A 20,685-nucleotide genomic window follows, 5' to 3' on the forward strand; every position below is an offset into this window, starting at 1 on the left:
ATTTATCCCCAAGGCAATTAACTTACTAAGTTATTTTCCTTCAGAATTAATTATGCAATTTCTATTGTCTTTAACTAAATCATATGTAGATGTATCTAGTAAAGTGATGTAGTCATTGAAATCAAATGCAAGAATTGAAAACATGATTTTCAAACAAATTGTAGCTGTAAGGCTGCTTGTGACTTGCAATTTTCAACTGGCACATGAGGTTTTTAATCTAAGACCAGTAGTAAACTCTTTGGTCCATCAAACATACACCACCATTTTGCCAGGCAAGGCAAGCTCTTGACTTTTTAATCCCAATTACTCACTCTTTTTCCATTGGGGAGTTCAGTATTCCTACACAAATATGGCTTGGAGATAAAGGTATACACAATGGCTCTGATTCTCCGATCTGCAGTCCCTTTAAGTGTGGTTCCCATTTGGAGCACAGGCCTGCTCAATTTATTCCCATATCCATCTATATGCTTTCTATGTAAAGATTTGTCTTTCTAAACACCCAAATTGATGTTTTATGACCTGCTTCAGAACCACAGTCATTTCTGGTCACAAGACCCACAGGTAAAAAGCTCAGACTGTGAAGGCTGGCCAGATAAGAGGCATGAGGCATTCTCTCGTGTCAGAGCATTAGGTTGTGAGGAACAATCTGGAAAAAGTTTACAACAAGTGACTTCACTTCTAATGTGCTTCATCAGCTATAAACATTTTGGAATGTCCTGAGCATATGAAAGATGCTATAGAAATGTAAGTTCTTAACAGCTTTGCAGGAAGGCAAAGCAAGAAAACCTATAGAGCTAGGTAAGGTATAAAAAAGTCAAGAAGAGGTGCATTGAAAACATCATTCAAAATAAGCCATAACTAGAACAAGGGAGCAGAAGTCAAAAGCTAGTGAGAAACACATTTAACAGTGCTATTACAAAGTTCTTTGCTCAAAGAGTGAAAGGCACATGGAATGGTCTTCTGGGTAGGGTAGTAGGGGCAGAAACCTTGGAATTATTTGAGGAATGGCTGGATCCGGTGATGGGGAGGGCAGTAGGGTCTTTCTGAATGATGAACTAAGATAGGCCAAGTGGCCTGTCTTAACCATTATGTATTTAGTGATATGAATTGTACAAACAATGTGATTTACAGGATATAATATTTTGCAATCGACAAAACAGATAATTTTTTTCTTTCTTATCCAGGTGTTGTTTGAACTTGCACGCGTAATTTTTTAAAATCAGATTGGAACTACTTTGGAAGACAATCGTCAATGATCATATCTTCAGGTGGGGCATAAAGAATACCCTCCAGAAGGCTTCTGTACTGATCTCCAGATCATTGTGGAATGTCTGAGTTTTGTGCAGTTCAATTCTATCCAAACTATTCTGTTTATTCACACAAGCACACTGCATCCAAAATTGATTTTAACTCTATTACTGATACATTTAACTTTGCTTCATTGTAGAATATATATGTATAATGGAAAATGAGGGAAATTCCTTTAATTATGAGTTTCTTTTAATCATGTGGGAGCCAAGACTGAATAAATTTGAATTTGCGGAAATTTCTTACAGTAAATGTTTGAGACCAGCATGTCATGGAACAAAGGCACTTTTTTTAGGTCTGCAGAAGCAGGGTAACTGATGTATTCTAGTGCATTTCTTGGGGTAGGAGGTTAGAGCACATGGACTGTTCTTTTTGAGCTTGGGGATTGCATGCTTGTCACTACCACTTCCACAGCTAAGATCAGTATCAGTCATATAATTTAACAAGTACTTGAATGCTGTTCAGATCATTTGTTAGTAAAATCATTAGAAAGCAAATCCTTAATCAATTTAAATTATTTATTGCAACAGAATTTTTTTTATAATATAGAACTTGAAATCATTTAAATTAAAATGCTAAAAATTCTATTTTTTCACCTACTTAGGGCTGGAGTTAAGAATTTCAGTGCAGGAGGGTGGGGAACGGAGTCAAATAAACGTAATGGGTGTTGGGGAGGGGTGAACTTTAAACTTTGTGCAGTCTGGGGTGGGGGGGAAGGTCAGATTTAAAAGGTAAGTGTTTGGGGGGGGAACGGCAAATAATTAATGTAATTGTTCTGGGGGGGGTGGTGGGAAAGGGGCGTTAGAAATGTATTTGATTAATTTTTTGGCGGTACTGCTTTAAAAATTCAAATTGACCGGCAGGGCTGGCTGCTCTTTAAAAATGGCGCCAGTGCCTGCGCACAGGCAGTTGACACCATTGCTGGGGGCGGTTAGCAGGCTCCCACCATGTGATTAGTGGTGGGGGATGCTGGCTGCCCAGCTATTTAAGTGAGCTGCCACGCGGGAGATTGTGGCAGCTCTTTGGCGTGCAGCCCCCCATTTTTTGAGCTTGCCACTCTCAAAATCTATCCCACTTAGTCTTCCTCATCAGAAAAACACAAAGACATGTGACAAACTCTACACATTACAGGAAATTTGATCACTTGTTACTTGTTTATATATAATACTTCCCACAGTTTTGCTATCAAAACTAATATCACATGTTTCAATGTCATCAGAGCTATTTGCTTGAGTAGATTCCAGAATAGTTTTCTTTCCATGTGGAAGACTCCCCATACATCTTGTTAACTTTGATACTTCATGACCAGTGAGTATAATTTGAGGCTCAATACCTGCAAGTCACAGGCTGTAATACTGCCTGAAGAGCTGGAACATCCCTCATAAGTGGCTCAAGACCCTGTTATATCAGATAGCAAGGTTATTATATGAGAACTGGAATCCACTGTGTATTAATTTGGATTACTAGATAATTCAATTTTTTGTCAAGCAAAAGAAATGACTCTGAATTAAAGAAATAGATGATATATTACACAGCTATCCTGAAACACAATTGATTGCAGACAACAATGGAAATAAACAAATACATAACATAGCCATGCCTTTATCTGGAAAGTTGCTTATTAATCTTGGATGAGCATCAGTGCTTGGTGGGCATGATCATGAGGGTCAGACTGTCAGTAGCTACTTCAATAATGCTCAAGAGGAATTTATCCAAAAACTATCAAGAAAGTCGCTACAATTCTTTAGCTGCTGAGACACCAGAATCATTGATTTTTCTCTACTTTTCAGAACCTTTTTGCAAGAACAGCTTTTCTGTATTGGGATTATTAATATACTTTTCCCACTTGCTTGGGTAAAGAATCATAGGTAGCAATGTGTTCACCTTGTCTTCTATAAGACTTTGTGTGACATCTTTCCCATTAGGGAATCTGCCTCACTTACCTCAAAAACAGTTAGTTTGCTAGATGCATCAGGATGGTAATTAACATTTGAACATCCCCTTCCAATCTTTGCTTTCTTCTAAGTGTTTCCTAAAGTACTTCATCATACTCATTCATAGTATACACTTTTTATAGGTACACAATCTCTATTGTGTTATGTACAAAATTACTGATCAACTGCACTTTTATTGCATTGAGAATCCGATGATTTATTTGGTTTGACTGTGAGTTCACAGTCAATTCCAATGTCATATTTGTCCACATTGACTGGAAAAATTGTGTGTAAGATGGTTCTCGCATGTCGGCAATTGTGAACCTACAGGCATAGTTACTGCTGTCAAAGGTGAAGGAAAAAAAGAATCATGACTGCTTTTGGATCAAGATGAAGATATCACAGACCACTTCTCTCTGCTCTGATGACCATTGGCATGTAGTGCAACATGTTAATATAGTCATCCAAGAAGTGGCATAATTTGACTTGCTCAGGATCAGATTTTGATGTCTGCCATATTGTCATTTTCAACAATTTTTCTGAACATTAGGTTAAACAATTTTCTTTATATTAACCAGTGTCAAAATGGATTGACCCCGAATGTTTAGCCATTGATAAACAAATTGCCATCTTGGGTTTTACAGTCGTCAGTTTACAAGTCCTCTGTTCTATAGTTTGCTCCTTAGTTGGAAGATTGCAATGTTGCTACAATAGACATCTGATTTAAATAGAAGATCATACAATTCATTGTCTACATATTCTCTCTCCCATTTACAGCCCCCAAAAATTTCAAAGTTATTTGAAACTCACCAGGACGAAATGCTTCTGGTTGTTGCCAGTGTATCTTCTCAGTTTTTCAATGAATAGCTGTATCAAGTGTGTTTGACCAAGTGTCTCCATCATGCCCTGGACATCTCTTGCTTATGATACCAACTTATAGAAAAGGGAGTAGGTCATTGTGACCAGCAAGTGCTCATTTGTCAGCTTTGTCCGAGGAACTCCGTTATGTGGGTATAAATATATCCTATGTCCCCAATTTAACAATTCATTTGAAGTTGGCAACTGACCTAAATATTTAGCAGTAACTTCTCATAGACTTCAGAAGCTGAATGCTGGCTTTCACACACTTTTGACCCATATCACTTGTCAGACTTTTTTTTCTCCAAAATCTAATGAACATACGGGAGGTGAATTTCCACAGAGGTTCTCTGGCTTGTCTGCTTTAATTTTGATGTAAATCTATGACAGGAAATACAAAATAAGTTCTGAAGGAACACAACCTCCGGTGTCGCACCCTTTTCCAACTCCAGCCAGCCTATATAGTTTATCATTGGGACTAACTCGCCCTGCGTTATATGGAATTGGGAAGGATGGAGGTCAGTTAATTTACATAGCCCAGCAGCCAACTTTCAAGAAGTGGCTATCACTTGTTTGTTATATAATGTTGAAGACAGTATCTTGGTTGAATTTAATCAAAATGATACTTTTTTGTCAGCTGTTGCTGATGGACCTCTGTATTGAAGAAGCTGAATATGGTGACTTATGGGAATTTTCAAAGTATAATGACGATTGGGGAACTTTTAGGGGACTGTGACCATAGCATCGTAAGGTTTAAGTTAGCTATGGAAAAGGACAAGGAGCTATCCAGAGTAAAGATAATTAATTGGAGGAGGGTCAACTTCAATGGAGTGAGAATGGATCTAGCCCAAATAAATAGGAATCGAAGATCGGAAGGCAAAATTTTAACTGAACAATGGGCTGCTTTTAAAGAGGAGATAGCTCTGGTCCAATCAAGGTGCAGTGCCATGAGGAGGAAAAGTATGGCAAAAAAAAGTCCAGAGCTCCCTGGATGACAAAAGAGATAGAGAGTAAGATGAAGCAGAAAAAGGGTGCATATGACAGATGTCGGGTGGATAATACAATTGAGAAGCAGGCTGAATATAGAAAGTTCAGAGGGGACATGAAAAAACAAATAAGAAGCAAAGAAAGAGAGAGTATGAGAAGAGACTCGTGGCAAACATAAAAGGGAATCTAAAAAAGTCTTCTATACGCATATAAATAGTAAAAGAGTGATAAGAGGAGGAGTGGGGCCAATTAGGGACCTAAAAGGGGATTTATGCATGGAGGCAGAGGGCATGGCTGAGGAACTGAATGAGTACTTTGCATCTGTTTTTACCAAGAAAGAAGATGCTGCCCGAGTCATGGTGAAAGAAGAAGTAGTTGAGACACTGGATAGGTAACAAATTGATAAAGGGAGGTATTAGATAGGCTGGTTATACTTAAAAGTTCATAAGTCACCAAGATGCATTCAAGGATACTTAGGGAAGTAAGGGTGAAAATTGCGAAGGAACTGGCCATAATGTTCCAATCTTCCTTATATACAGGTGTGCCAGAAGACTGGGGAATTGCAAATGTTACACCTTTTACGACCGAGGCAGGAGGAGTGCACTGTTTATTCTAGTTCCACTTCTCCATAGGTCACAACATGTATTTAAATTTTTGCCCACTTACTGATACAGTCCATCATAGACTCTATTTTTATCCCAGAATAAAACACACCAACCAGGTTTCTTTAATAAACAACAAAATTATCTATTTATTGTAAAACAAGTCTTAACCAGTAATGAAGTAAAACATAAACACACAGATTGAAATATTAATGTTCCGTTTTTACCTTAGCCACTCACACATGTACACACATACACCAATTAGCCAGAAAAATAAAGGGATTTTTGTTTTTAGTGCTCTATTACAGACAAAAAACACTTGGCTGAATACTTGCTCATTCTTGAAGAAACAGCAGATAAGATATGTGTGTTCCAAAACTGGCATACAGTCTTCCCACCGACTACACATAGACGGGTCACTGGGGTCTTTTAGAACAGTTCTTTTCAGGCAACAGGCTTTTCTTCGAAGACGGTAGACAAGATGAGTTGACACCACGGACTTCTCAGGGTCTTTTAGAGAGGTGCTGGAAAGCTGAGCTGGGTTGTCGTCTTCCTTGGGAATTCTCTTCTGTTCTTGGAAGTTCTCTCCCTTTTTATACAGTTCAACCCTAACTCAAAACAATTTAAAAGTGAAACTGACAACAGGGGGTGAGCCTTTTGCCCTCCATCAATCATGACCTGTCACTTCTTTGTAAACAACTTCTCCAGGTGTCCAAAGTTCTGTGTTGTTTATTGAGCTGGAAGTCAGGTGGTTTCCTGGAAAGGCTTGTTTTCCTCACAAGACCTCTCAGTTCCTTTTAAAAAAAATTCCCAGGGACTGTTTTTCAAAGTCAAGTGACCTTTACATGACCCCCTTTGAAAATCCCAAAGTTTAACATTTCTTCAATCATTCAAAAATGAATCCTCAAAAATATATTTAACAAAACAGATGCACTTTCGTAACACACCCTTGTTGAAAAAAAGGGTGTAAGGACACATCCAGCAACTACAGACCAGTCAGTTTAAGCCTGGTGGTGGGAAAGCTTCTAGAAACAATACTTCAGGACAAAATAAATAGTCACTTAGACAAATGTGGATTAATTGAGGAAAGCCAGCATGGATTTGTAGTGGGTAAATCGTGTTTAATTAACTTGCTTGAGTTTTTTGATGAGGTAACAGAGAGGGTTGATGAAGGTAATGCAGTTGATGTGGTGTACATGGATTTCCAAAAGGCATTGATAAAGTGCCACATAAACAGGCTTGTCAGCAACGTTAGAGCCCATAGAATAAACAGGACAATAGCAGCATGGATATGATTTTGGCTGAGTAATAGGAAACAGTAGTTGTGAACGGTTGTTTCTCGGAATGGAGGAAGGTATATAGTGGGTTTCCCCAGGGGTTGGTGTTGGGACCCCTGTTTTTCCTGACCTAGACTTGGGTGTATAGGGCACAATTTCAAAACTTGCAGATGTCACAAAACTTGGAAGTATTGTGAATTGTGAGGAGGATAGTGATAGACTTCAGGAGGCTGGTGGAATGAACAGACACATGACAGATGAAATTTAATGCAGAGAAGTATGAAGTGATTCATTTTGGTAGGAAGAATGAGGAGAGGCAATATAAAGAGTGCAATTCTAAAGAGGTGCAGGAGTAGAGAGACCTGGGGGTATATGTACACAAATTATTGAAGGTTGCAGGGCAGGTTGATAAGTGATTAATAAAACAAATTGGATTCTAGGCTTTATAAATATGGGCAGAGTACAAAAACAAGGAAGTTTTGATAAACTTGTATAAAATACTGGTTCAGCCTCAACTGGAGTATTGTGTCCAGTTCTGGGAACCACGCTATATAGGGTGCAGCAAAGATTCATGAGAATGGTTCTGGGGATGAGGAACTTCTGTTATGTGGATAGGCTGGAGAAGCTGGGTCTGTGCTCCTTGGAGAAGAGAAGATTAAGAGGATATTTGATAGAAGTGTTCAAAATCATGAGGGTCTGGACAGAGTAGATGGGGAGAAACCGTTCCTATTGGCGGAAGGATCCAAAGGACACAGAGTTGAGATGATTGGCAAAAGAAGCAACAGCAACATTTTTTCTTATTCGTTTATGGGATGTGGGTGTCGCTGGCTAGGTCTGCATTTATTGCCCATCCCTAATTGCCCTTGAGAAGGTGGTGGTGAGCTGCCTCCTTGAATTGCTGGAGTCCTTGGGGTATCAATACCTCTATTCATGAAGCCCAAGATTCCATACACTTTGTTAACTACTCTCTCTCTCTCAATCTGTCCTGCCACCTTCAAAGATCTATGCAGATGAACCCCTAGGTTCCTCTGTCCCTGTCTTTAGAACTGTGCCATTCTGTCTGTATTCCCTCTCCGTTTCCCTTCTGCCTCAAACTTTTCTGTATTAAATTCCATATGCCATTTGTCTGCCCATTCTGCTAGTCTATTTATGTCCTTTTGCAGTTGATTGGTATCATCCTCACTGTCTGCCACACCATCAAGTTTGGTATCATCGGCAAATTTAGAAATTTTACTCTGTATTCTAAGATCCAAGTCATATGTGTGTGTCAAAAAAGCAATGGTCCTAACACTGAATCTTGGGGAACACCTCAAGCTGACATGGACCCTCCTATTCCAATACCATCAATTTTGTTAACCAGCCTTTTATGTTCTACTTTATCAAATGCTTTCTTAAAATCCATTTGATAACATCCATTGCTTTCCCTTCATCAACCTTCTCCATCACTTCATCAAAAAATACAATTAGACAATTAGATTAGTCAAGTGTAATCTGCCCTTTATAAATTCATGCTGGCTCTCCCTAAATAACTCAAATCTCTCCAAGTGCCTGTTGATATTTTTCCCTGATTATTGTTTCTTAAACCTTACCCACTACTGATGTTAAACTGACTGGCCTGTAGTTACCAGGAATGTCCTTACAATCTTTCTTGAATAAGGGTGTCACATTTGCCACTTTCCAATCCTCTGGCACCTCTCCCGTATCTAGGGAAGATTAGAAGATAATGGCAAGCCCTTCTGCTACCTCCACCTCTACTTCCCTCAGCAACTTGGGATGCAAGCCATCCAGACCAGGTGACTTATCCACTCTCAGCATAGCCAACCTTTCCAGTCAACCTTTCTATCAATTTTCACCCCATCCATTACCTCTACCATCTCAGTTTCTACCAATGTTTTGCCAGCATCCTCTTCCTTAGTAACCACTGATGCAAAGTACTCACTAAGTATTCTAGCCTTGCTCTGCGCCTCTAAGTATATATCACCCTCTTTGTCCCAAATGGGCCCCACCCCACCTCTTAGTAACCACTTACTATTTACATGCCGGTAGAAGATTTTTGGGTTCCCTTTTATGTTAACTGCCATTCTATTCTCTCTTTGCCAGCCTTATTTTCCTCTTCACTTCCCCTCTCAACTTATTGTATTTGGCCTGGTTTGCACTTGAAGAATTCACCTGACATGCATCATACACACTTTTTGTTTAATCATATTCTCTATCTCCCTCACCATCCAAGAAGCCCTGGTTTTGGTTCCTTTACCTTTTGCCCTTGTTGGAATGTACCTAACCTGTACTTGAAACATCGTCTTCTTAACAGAACAACGGATGATGTTTACAGTTTTTCCTGTCCATGTTTGATTCCATTTTACCCTGGCTGGATCCCTTTTCATCCGATTGAAGTTAGCCCTCTTCCAAATTAGAAGTTCTATTTAGATTGTACTTTGCTCTTCATTGCTAATCTAAACCTGAAGCTAATGATATGATGATCACTCTTACCCAAGTGTTCACCCACAGACATTTGGTCCACTTGCCCACCTCAGTCGCCAGCACCAGATACAGCATGCCTCCTTCCTATTTGGGCCGAGAACATACTGGTCAAGGAGGTTCTCCTAAACACATTTCAGAAATTCCTCCCCTCTTCACCCTTTAATCTAACATTATCCAAATTGATATTTGTGTAATTAAAGTCCCCCAGTATCACCACTCTATAGTTCTTTCATATCTCTGTGATTTCCCTGCAGATTTGCTCCTCTATCTCTCTCTCAGTATTGAGCCGTATAGAATACCCCCAGTAGCTTGATCATACGCTTTTTGCTTCTCAACTTTAACCAAATGGATTCTGTCTTTGCCCACTCAAGAACATCCTCTCTTTAATCTGTACTGCCACCCCACCTTCGCTTTTTTTCCCTTCCCTGTCTTTTCGGAACATTTTGTATCCTTGAATATTAAGTGCCCAGTCTTCACCATTTTTAAGCCACGTTTTCATTATTGCCACTACATCATATTCCTGCACAGCTATTTGCTTGTGGCTCACCAACCTTATTCACCACACTTTGTGTCTTTACGTATATGCATTGTAAACCTGTCTAGTGTTCCTTGTAGTCCTCCTTAGTCTGCTCCTTTCTGATATGGTACTACTCCCTTCTCTATTACTGTCCAGCAGTCTCGCTCCTTTATTTTTAATCATTTCATGTGATGTGGGTGTCTCTGGCAAAGCCAGCATGTTGCTCAAAGGTGGTGGTGAGCTGCCTTGTTGAACCACTGCAGTCCACCTAGTGCAGGTGTTCCAGAATTTTAATCCAGCGACAGTGAAGAAATGGCGACGTATTTCCAAATCAGGATGATGTGTGGCTTGGAGGGGAATCTGCAAATAGTAGCGATCCCACACTTCTGCTGCACTTGTCCTTCTAGGTGGAAGAGGTAGCTGGTTTGGAAGGTGTGTCGAAGGAGGAGTGGTGAGTTGCTACTGTGCATCTTGTATATGGTACACACTACTGTCACTGTGCATCAGTGGTGGAGGTGATAGATGGGGTGCCGATCAAGCGGGCTGCTTTGTCCTGGATGCTGTTGAACTTCCTGAGTGTTATTGAAGTTGCATTCATCCAGGCAATTATGCACCTTATTACTCTCTTCTGCTTCTATATGCTGGTGCCCATTCCCCTGCCAGTTTAGTTTAAACGCTCACCAACCACACTAGCAAACCTCACCACAAGCACATTGATCCCAGTCCTGTTGTGGTGCAACCCGTCCCTTTTGAATATGTGCCTCCTGCCTCAAAACTGGTCCCAGTATCCCAAGAATCTGAAGCCCTCCCTGCTGCACCATGCCTCAAGTCACGCATTGATCCTCCCTACCTTTCTATTTTTACTGTCACGAGCAGATTGGATCTTGCACATTATACATTTTAGAATACCAATTATTTCCAATCTTCAGTTGTTTCAACTAGTCATAAAATACTATACATGGTGTGTCTGTACTGTTGCATGCCATTTTACATATTGCAACTTGTATATTTTCCTTTCTTCAGATTATCTTTTTGAAATTACTTACTCATAAGAACATAAGAAATAGGAGCAGGAGTAGGCCATTTAGCTCCTCAAGCCTGCTCTGCCATTCAATATCATGGCAGCAACTCCACTTTGCTGTCTGCCCCCCATAACCTTTGACTCCCTTGTAGATCAAAGGTCTGTCTGACAGCCTTGAATATATTCAATGACCCAGGATAGAGAATTCCAAAGATTGACGACCCTCTGAGAGGAAATTCCTCCTCATTTCTGTTTAAAATGGGAGACCCCTTATTCTGAAACTGTGCCCCCAGCTCTGGACACCCCCACTAGAGGAAACACCCTCTCAGCATCTACCCTGTTAAGTCCCCTCAGAATCTGATCTGTTTCAATATGATCACCTCTCATTTTTCTAAACTCCAATGAGTATAGACCCAACCTGCTCAACCTTTCCTCATAAGACAACCCCTTCACCCCAGGAATCAACCTAGTGAACCTTCTCTGAACTGCCTCCAATGCAAGTATATCCCTCCTTAAGTAAGGAGACCAAATCTGTACGTAGTACTCTAGGTGTGGTCTCATCAATGCCCTGTACAGTTGAAGCAGGAATTCCTTACTTTTATACTGCATCCCCCCTGTAATAAAGGCCAACATTCCATTTGCCTTCCTAATTACTTGCTGTACCTGCATGACAACTTTTTGTGATTCATGTACAAGGACACCCAGATGCCTCTGTACCGCAGCATTCTGTAGTCTCTTGCCATTTAAATAATATTCTGCTTTTCTGTTTTTCCCACATTCCTCACATTTTTCCCACATTATATACCATCTGCCAAATTTTTGCCCACTCACTTAACCTACCTCTTTCCCTTGCCAGACTCTGTGTCCTCCTCACAACTTGTAACATCAGCCAATTTGGCTACAATACACTTGGTCCCATCATTCATATCATTGATATAGATTGTAAATTATTGAGGTCCCAGCACTGCTCCCTGTGACACCCCACTAGTTACAGTTTGCCAACCTGAAAATGACCAATTTATTCTGATTCTGTTTTCTGTTAATTAGCCAATCCTCTATCCATGCTAATATATTACCCCCAACATCATGAGCTCTTATCTTGTATAGTAACCTTTTATGTGACACCTTATCGAATGCCTTTTAGAAATCCAAATATATCACATCTTCTCGTTCCCCTTTATCAACCCTGCTTGTTACATCCTCAAAGAACTCTAATAAATTTGTCTAACATGATTTTCCTTTCCTAAGACTATGTTGGACTCTGATTGTATTATGATTTTCTAAATGCCCTGCCACTACTTCCTTAATAATGGATTCCAGCATTTTCCCAATGGCAGATGTTCGGCTAACTGGCCTATAGTTTCCCGCTTTCTAATTTCCTCTTTTCATGAATAGGGGCATTACATTTGTAGTTTTCCAATCCACTAGGATCTTTGCAGAATCTAGGGAGTTCTGGAAAATTGCAACGAATGCACCCAGTATCTCTGCAGCCACTTCTTTTAGGATGCAGGCCATCATGCCCAGGGAACCTATTAGCCTTTACTCCCATTAGTTTTCCTAATACTTTTTTCTCTAGGGACACTAGTTGTTTCAAGTTCCTCCCTCCTTTTCGCTGCTATATTTTATACTGTTATTGGGATGCTTTTAGTGTCTTCTACCATGAAGATAGATACAAAATATTTGTTCAAAGTCTCTGTCATTTCCTTGTTTCCTATTATTAATTCCCCAGTCTCATCCGCTAGAGGACCAATGTTTACTTTAGCTACTCTCTTCCTTTTTATATGTGTAGAAGCTTTAACTGTCTGTTTTTATTTTTATTGTTAGTTTACTATCATACTCTAATATCTTCCTCTTTTTTTAAGTCATCCTTTTGCTGGTTTCTAAAATTTTCCCAATCTTCTGCCCTACCCCTAATCTTTGCAGCATTGTATGTCTTTTCTTTCAATTTGATACCATCTTTAACTTCCCTAGTTAGCCACGGATGGTTCATCCTACTCGTAGAGTCTTTCTTTCTCAATGGAATATATGGAATATATCTTGTTGGGAGTTATGAAATATGTCCTTAAATGTCTGCTTCTGCTTATTTACCATCTGATCTTTTAACCTATTCTCCCAGTCCACTTTAGCCAACTCTGTCTTCATACCATTGTAATTGCCTTTAAGTTTAAAGCACTAGTTTCAGACCCAAGTTTATCACCTTCAAACTGAATGTGAAATTCTATCATGTTATTTATTTTATTTATTTAGAGATACAGCACTGAAACAGGCCCTTCGGCCCACCAAGTCTGTGCCGACCAACAACCACCCATTTATACTAACCCTACAGTAATCCCATATTCCCTAACACCTACCTACACTAGGGGCAATTTACAATGGCCAATTTACCTACCACCTGCAAGTCTTTGGCTGTGGGAGGAAACCGGAGCACCCGGGGAAAACCCACGCAGTCACAGGGAGAATTTGCAAACTCCGCATAGGCAGTACCCTGGAGCTGTGAGGCTGCGGTGCTAACCACTGCGCCACTGTGTCACCCCTGAAATCACTCTTCCAGAGAGGATCCTTTACTATGCAGTCATTAATTAATCCCGTCTCATTACACATGACCAAGTCTAAAATAGCCTGTTCCCTGGTTGGTTACACAATGTATTGTGAGAAACTGTCCCAAATACACTCTTTGAACTCGTCCTCAAGGCTACCTATGCCAGTTTAATTTTTCCAATCTATATGAAGATTAAAATTGCCCACGATTCTTGAAGTACCTTTCTTACAAGCCCCTCGTATTTCTGTCCTACGGTGTAGCTACTGTTAGGGAGCCTATGAATTACTCCCACCAGTAACTCCTTTCCCTTAGTATTTCTTATCTCCATCCAAACTGATTCTACATTTTTATCATTTGAGCCAAGATCATTACTCACTACTGTACTGATTTCTTCCTTTATTTACAGAGGTAGCTCAACTCCTTTTCATTTCTTCCAATCCTTTTGAAATGTCAAATACCCTTGAACGTTCAGTTCCCAGCTTTGGACACCTTGCAACCAAGTCTCTGTAATGGCCATCGCATCATACCCATTTATTTCTATCTGTGTCATCAATTCATCCATCTTGTTATGAGTGCTTTGTGCATTCCAGATAAAGAGCCTTTAGTTCTGTCTTTTTACCATTTTTCTCTTCTCTGACCCTATTTGCTGGTGCACTCTTTTATGTTTCCATGCTCTGTCCCTTCCTGTCACATCATTACCCATATCGCTACCCTGCACTGTTGCTTTGTTCTTTCTCTTTAACTTCCTAATATCCCCTCACATGAATGCTCCCTCCGACTATTTAGTTTAAAGCCCTCTCTAACGCACAAGTTATTTGATTCGCTGATCCCACCTCAGTTCAAATGAAGCCTATCCCAACGGAACAGCTCCCTCTTTCAGTCCTGGTGCCAATGTTCCATGAATTGAAACTCATTTCTCCCACACCAATCTTTGACCACATATTCAACCTTCAGATCATATTTACCCTATGCCAATTTGCTTGTGGCTCAGGTAGTAATCCAGAGATTATTACCTTTGTGGTTTTGCTTTTTAATTTAGCTCCTAGCTGCTCATACTCCCATAGCAGAAATCTGTCTTAGTCCTACCAATGTCATCGGTACCTATGTGGACCATGACAACTGGATCCCTGCCCTCCCACTCCAAGTTCCTCTGCAGCCCCGAGGAGACGTCCTTAACCCTGGCACCACAGTTTTCGGCACCCGTGCTCTCAGCTGCAGAGAACAGTATCTATCCCCCTAACTATACTGTCCCCTACTACAACTGCATGCCTTTTCACTCCCCCCAACTTGAATAGTTCCCTGTACCACAGTGCTGTGGTCAGTATGCTCATCCTCACTGCAGCCCATGCTTTCATCCACACAAGTTACAAGAACCTCATACCTGTTGGACAAGTGCAAGGGCTGACACTCCTCTAGTGCTACCTTCTAGATCCCCATAGGTGCCTCACTCATATTCACACCCTCCTGTCCCTGACCACATACCAAATCTGAAATATTTAACCCAAAGGGTGTGACTGTCTCCTGGAACAAAGTGTCCAGGTAACCATCCCCCTCCCTGATGTATCACAGTGTCCGACACTCGGACTCCAGCTCATCAACTCTGAGCCGAAGTTCCTTGAGCTGCAAGCATTTACTACAGATGTGGTTCCTGTGGATCACACTGGTGTCCACCAGCTCCCATGTTACAGTTGCAACACATCACCTGCCCTGCCATCTCTGTTGTATTTTGTTTAACTAATTTGTTTTCAAGTTTTGAAATATCACTCAACAATTACTTGCAGCTATATTAAGTAGTTTAACTAGTTAAGCTATAAATTTAATACGGTGCTTATATCTCCCCAGTCCTGGTTTAAAGTACAGCCCTAGTTTAGAGAAAACAAAACATAAAACTTACCAACCAATCATCTACCTGCTCACCTTAATAATGCCTCGAGATCTCAGCTGTCAAGTCTCGCTCCATCTCTTGGACCGCTCCTTGTTTTTTAAAATACTTTTAAAAGCACCTCTTACCTCCACTGCACCAAATTCACTCCCCAAATCTCCGAGTTAAGTATGCTGTAGACACATACTCCACCAAAGTAGACTCAATGCATTAGCAAAAGCTAATTTATACTGGCAAGGCTTCCAAAGAATTAGCAAAAGCTAATTTATACTGGCAAGACTTCCAAAGACCTGAGTCAGCCCAATCCTGACTAGCCACCTAATTAACTAACTGTTTAGCTGCCAGTAGCAGGCATTTGTTTACCACTGACTAACACTGTGAAAGAAACTACAATTTAAGGTTAAAGTTAGTCTTTAGGTCATCTTGAACTGCTTTGATGGTAAACTAAACAGCGACTACACTTCCAAAGTGCTTCAGTGGCTGTAAAATCCTTTGGAATGTCTTGAGGTTGTGAAAGGCACTACCTAAATGCAAGTTCTTTTTAAAAATATGTTAATTGCCAGTGAATTTGGGTTATGAACAGCAGAGCTTCAGCTTGAGTGCTTTCGTGACACCTGACACATACATTGCAGTGTATCAAAGTACTCAACAATTAAGGGTTCAGAGAGCAGGAGAGGGAGGGGGGTGCTTGAAGGTGTTGTTGAAGAGGTAGGTTTTAAGAAGGCTTTTGAAGTTGGGAGAATGTTAACAATAGGGAAGAGTTTACAAGAGAGTTCCAAAATGTGGGACACAGATAACTGAAGGTTCTCCCACCGATGGAATGGAGATAGGGGAACAGGCGCAGTAGAACAGAGTGGAGGATGATATCAGCAATGTAGGGCTGGAAGGTGTTGCAGAGGTAAGTAGGAGTGAGTCTTCAGAATGGAACAAGAGTACACAAAGAGCAGAGAGCCAGTGGAGATAACAAGGATGATAAAAAAGTTCTGGACAGTTGACATTGTTATAGGGTGGAGCTCCTGAGGCCAGAAGGGAAGGCATTAGAAAAGTGAAGTCTGGAGATCACAAAGGCACGGGTGAGGATTTTGGTGGCAGTGGAAGTAAGGTAGAGACAGAGATGGGTGATGTTTTGTTGCTGGAAATAGGTAGTCTTGCTGATGGTTTAGAAGTGAGGTTTGAAGTTTGGGTAGGAGTCAAGCTGGACACTGAATTTGCACACTATCATACTGAAATTGAGCAGGGGGTATACAGGAAAGGAGATGGGATTGGGGGCAAGGCCATGGGGTTTCTAGAGGAGATAAGCATATAATTATATATTGGACAGTAACTTGCTAATGTTAAGCTGCAGGTAGTTCTGACGTACATGACTTGATATCAGATAACATGCAAGAACCATGGAATCAAGGTTGCCAGTGAGAGGTAAAGCTGGACATCATTGGCATACATATGAAAACTGACCCTATGTTTACAAATAATGTCACTGCGGGGCACATATAGATGAAGAATAGAAGGGGACAAGATAATATCAGTGCTGAAGAAGTGGTGTACAGCAAACGTTGCATTCCTCCCCCTTAACTCCGTCTGATTCCAGTCCAGGAGTCCGTTGCTGCTTTTAAAATCTGAACGGCCACAGCAGTGTTGATGCAGAGAGAAGAGATTAAGAGAGCATCTCCTTGTTCTGATATGGTGCAATCCAGTGACCTGAGCACCAATGTCAACAGTCTTGAAATAATCACTATAGTCCCTCAGAATATCTGCTTTAAAGTATCATCTAGTGTACCACAGGCAGGATTCAAAGGCCAGGTTGAAAGGTAGGCCGAATGGCCTACTCCTGTTCCTATGTAGGGGGAGCAAGTACTCCCAAGGTTGTTCAGCCCAACAGCAAAAAGGCAATCAGTGCACTGCAGTGTGTGAAGAGCCCTGACTGCTAACTTAAGCAGCTTCAGCCAGTTGTCATTTGGACCCCTTCATCTGCTTGCTTCCTCCCATTCCTGTAACCTCTCAACATGGATTTTTTTTTAAAAATCAGAGATCAAAACCAAAAGAGATCAATGCCTGGATTTCCCTAGGAATTTTGTCAGTTGGCCTCTGGAACTTTGGTGGAAGATTGGCAGAAATACCATTTAAGTGGTCCATTAAGGATTCTTCTAAAGTTATGGTGGATAATCAAGTCAAACCCCTGCCTCATATCTGTACAGTCCATCATGGAGTGCATAACAACTCCAGTGCCATCTGAACCTGTGCTTCCACTGCCAGAAACCCTTTACACTTGGGAGTATCACAAATGAATGATCATGCAGCTGGTATGAAAATCATGGGCTCCAGAATATTAGAGGCTCTTTTCTCTAACTTTAACATCCTAGGATCAAATGGCAAGAGCCATTATACAGGGCTTAACTGCCCTCATCGTTGCCCCAGGATCTGTTCATATGTATGCCCAGAAGCAGGGCTTTAGCTAGAGTGTGCACTGATGAAACTGCTTCAGGGCATTCCCACATGTAACTCATCTAAGTCTTTCCTCTCCCTTTTAGCTCAAATGACAATAGATGTGCCAGAGGGTAGACAGGACCAGGGATGTAGACAGACATATACAACTTATGCAGTTGTGCTCATTGGTTTTGCAGGGGTGCCCTGATCTCAACAGGGACTTCACAATGCACTCTCACACATGTGCACTACTTTGACCAAGCTTTTTCTGCCAGTTCTAAATTCAGCAATCCATAACTGATCATTGCAAACATAAGCAGCAGAGCTTACTGCTAACACATGCACACAGTGTCATGGCATGGTGTTACGACCGACCGCTCCTGTCAAAGCCCCCAATCAAAATATATGATTCTGATTGTGGTGGGCCCAACGCACTTTAAATTCGATCCTGTCATTCCACAGATCGGCTAGCATATCATTTAAAACTTTCCAAATTAAAGAAAGACCCTACTAAATTGTACCATCTATTAACCCCCGAATGAGGCTAACGAAACCAGGTATCTTTAAATCAACAAATTACCTCTTTAATTAGAAGAACTAAATTCTTAAACACAATAAAGATATAAACAACATTTAAAATAGAAAAAATTACAGTCTTTGCAAATTTACAGTCCAACATTGCTCGAAGTCCTCACAGGATGTTGCTCTCCTCCAGCGAATTTCAACAATTAATGACTTGCAAACACTTTGAACAGAATCAATCTGACTTGAGTTTTTTGAGGGATAAAAGATTGTCCCAGCCTAACTTCCCTTTCTTCAATTTAAATTACCAGAGATCTCTGTTTTGGCTTGACTTTTTCTTAGAATTTTGAGAGATAATAATAAACAGACTAAAATCCTATTCCTTCAGTTTAAATGGTAGAGAACTCTTTTTTCAGGTACTAACACCAGCTGTCCTCTGTGTCTGGCGTGTTCTGTTATGGCAAACTCTCTCTGCTAAAAGCCAGTTCAAAACTGAATTGTAATAAACGTATCGCATCAGGCTCACTCCCAGTGGCTATATCTATTGTAATGAGAATGCACCCTTTGAATCGCAGTCTCCATGACAATGGAGATATGCATGTCATAAATTTAGAGATTTTTTGATACATTTTTCCACAGTAAGGATTTGGAAAATTTGTTTTAAAGCAAAATGCATTCATGCAAGGTTTTTAAAGGGCGCTGAGATCAAAGGTGGTTAAAAGGTTTTGAAGTTGTTTCCTCAAAGACTATAAACAGTTTGCAATTTGTTAACTTGTTTCAATAATTGATACACACCTTACAATCAGTGTGTTGAAAGTCTCTGGTGATCATTAGAGGGCTCTCCCTGGAATTGTGAACAGAAGAAGATTTTTAAAAAAAGAAGCAGAGGTATGCTTATAGTTAGTCAGGTTTACAAACGGAAGCAAGCTTTTGCCAGACTCTGAAGGTTAGGATGCAGGATAATAATTAGAAATTACCTTGTTTAAGCCAAGCAAGTTGGCTCACTGATGTAAGTGTTTTCTATTCATTGTTTTCTGATACTATGCAAAGACTGGTTGCACTAATTGAATTAACTTTATACGTTTACTTGCAACCCATTAAGTAAAGAAGCTTAGCAATTTGTATCTGGCCTCATTATACCGAGTGTTTCTTGTTCTGCCTTCAAAAGGAATCAAACGTGAGAGTATGTGCAAAAGACATGATTTTCAGTTTGTAAGTCAGGGGGACACATTGTTACATTACTTAAGTTGCACCATCTTGTAAGTAAATATTCAACCGTGTGTGAGTCAACTCTGAAATGTAGGGGGCTTGGGATCTGCCAGTAGGAGTGACTGATATCACTGAGCCTAAGAAAGCAATTATGGCAAGACCCAAACTTGTATCAGTGGACTATACACTGTTGAGTGCTTACCTGCATAAAGATGTCAAAACTAAGTTGGGAGCCGCCCATGGATTTGGAAGAGTTAGAAATTTCATTTGCTATCCTTGCGTGTGTTTTAACTTTATGGGGAGTGAGTGTAAAAGGGAGGGGGGAGGTGGTGTGCTGCAACTGATCATGCATGCTCAAGTCTCAGTAAAATATAGTTGTAACTGTTTCTTAAAAGTTACTGTAAAAATTGATTGAATTCAAAAGTAATGATAAAACCTAAACTCATTTTTTAAAATGGGAGACATTGGGCTGAATTTTACCGGTCCCTCGACGCTGCGGGTTGCGGCCTGGGGGCTGATAAAATGCTGCAAGGAAAGGCCCGCCTCGGCACGCGATGGTCAGAAGGGCCTGCCTCATATTACCGGCGGAGGGGGGACCTCGGTGCAGCACCCCCCACCCCCACGGCCTGGCAGCGGGCCCTTCATCTCCATATGCAGATTGGCACTAAATATATATAAAATAACTTACCTGCCGTCCCACGCCGATTTTACTGCCTGTGTTCGGCCTGGAGTTCCGAGGCGAGAACCTGGTGAGGAGGGGGGAGTAATAAAAACTACAGGGCGGGAGGGGTGGGGAAGTGGTGAAAACAAATGTAATTGGTTGTATGAATGGTGGGAAGGGGTTAGAGGCCAAATGTTAGAAGGTTGGGGGGGAAAATTCGGATATTTGAGAAATCAATGGATGGTCATTTCAGACAATGAAATAACCATTGGGGGGTTGGGGAAGGGCCTCCATTACACCTTTCTATTTAATACAAATCACTTATGTTTTCATTTTAAAAATTGAAATTAATTGTACGGGCTTAAAGCCCTTTAAAAATGGCACCGGTGCCTGTGCAGTGGCACCAGACGCCGTTGCCAGGGACATAGAGGCTGCTCCTATACTTCATAGGAACAGGCACTCC

The 20,685-nt window shown here is 40.8% G+C and overlaps 1 protein-coding gene and 1 long non-coding RNA gene across 5 annotated transcripts in view; one reads left to right on the forward strand and one right to left on the reverse strand.

Moving 5' to 3' along the window:
- The window catches only part of rmnd1 (required for meiotic nuclear division 1 homolog), a 94,761-nt gene extending 92,776 nt beyond the window's left edge, over positions 1-1,985 (forward strand). For 3 of the 4 annotated variants that reach the window (XM_068044456.1, XM_068044458.1, XM_068044457.1), the window contains one exon: positions 1,185-1,985. In XM_068044456.1, coding sequence (XP_067900557.1) covers positions 1,185-1,217 — 33 coding nt within the window. In that variant the 3' untranslated portion in view covers positions 1,218-1,985. The remainder of the gene's footprint in view (positions 1-1,184) is intronic. The other variant, XM_068044459.1, reaches the window with a different exon arrangement.
- Positions 1-20,313, reverse strand: part of LOC137376262 (uncharacterized) — a 36,291-nt gene extending 15,978 nt beyond the window's left edge. Inside the window, exons 1-2 of the long non-coding RNA XR_010976158.1 lie at positions 20,250-20,313; positions 19,148-19,196 (exon numbers count right to left, since the gene is read on the reverse strand). This is a non-coding gene — a long non-coding RNA (uncharacterized lncRNA). The remainder of the gene's footprint in view (positions 1-19,147; positions 19,197-20,249) is intronic.
- Between the last annotated feature and the right edge of the window lie 372 nt (positions 20,314-20,685).

The sequence above is a fragment of the Heterodontus francisci genome, chromosome 13 (assembly GCF_036365525.1).
Source record: "Heterodontus francisci isolate sHetFra1 chromosome 13, sHetFra1.hap1, whole genome shotgun sequence".
Classification (NCBI taxonomy): domain Eukaryota; kingdom Metazoa; phylum Chordata; class Chondrichthyes; order Heterodontiformes; family Heterodontidae; genus Heterodontus; species Heterodontus francisci.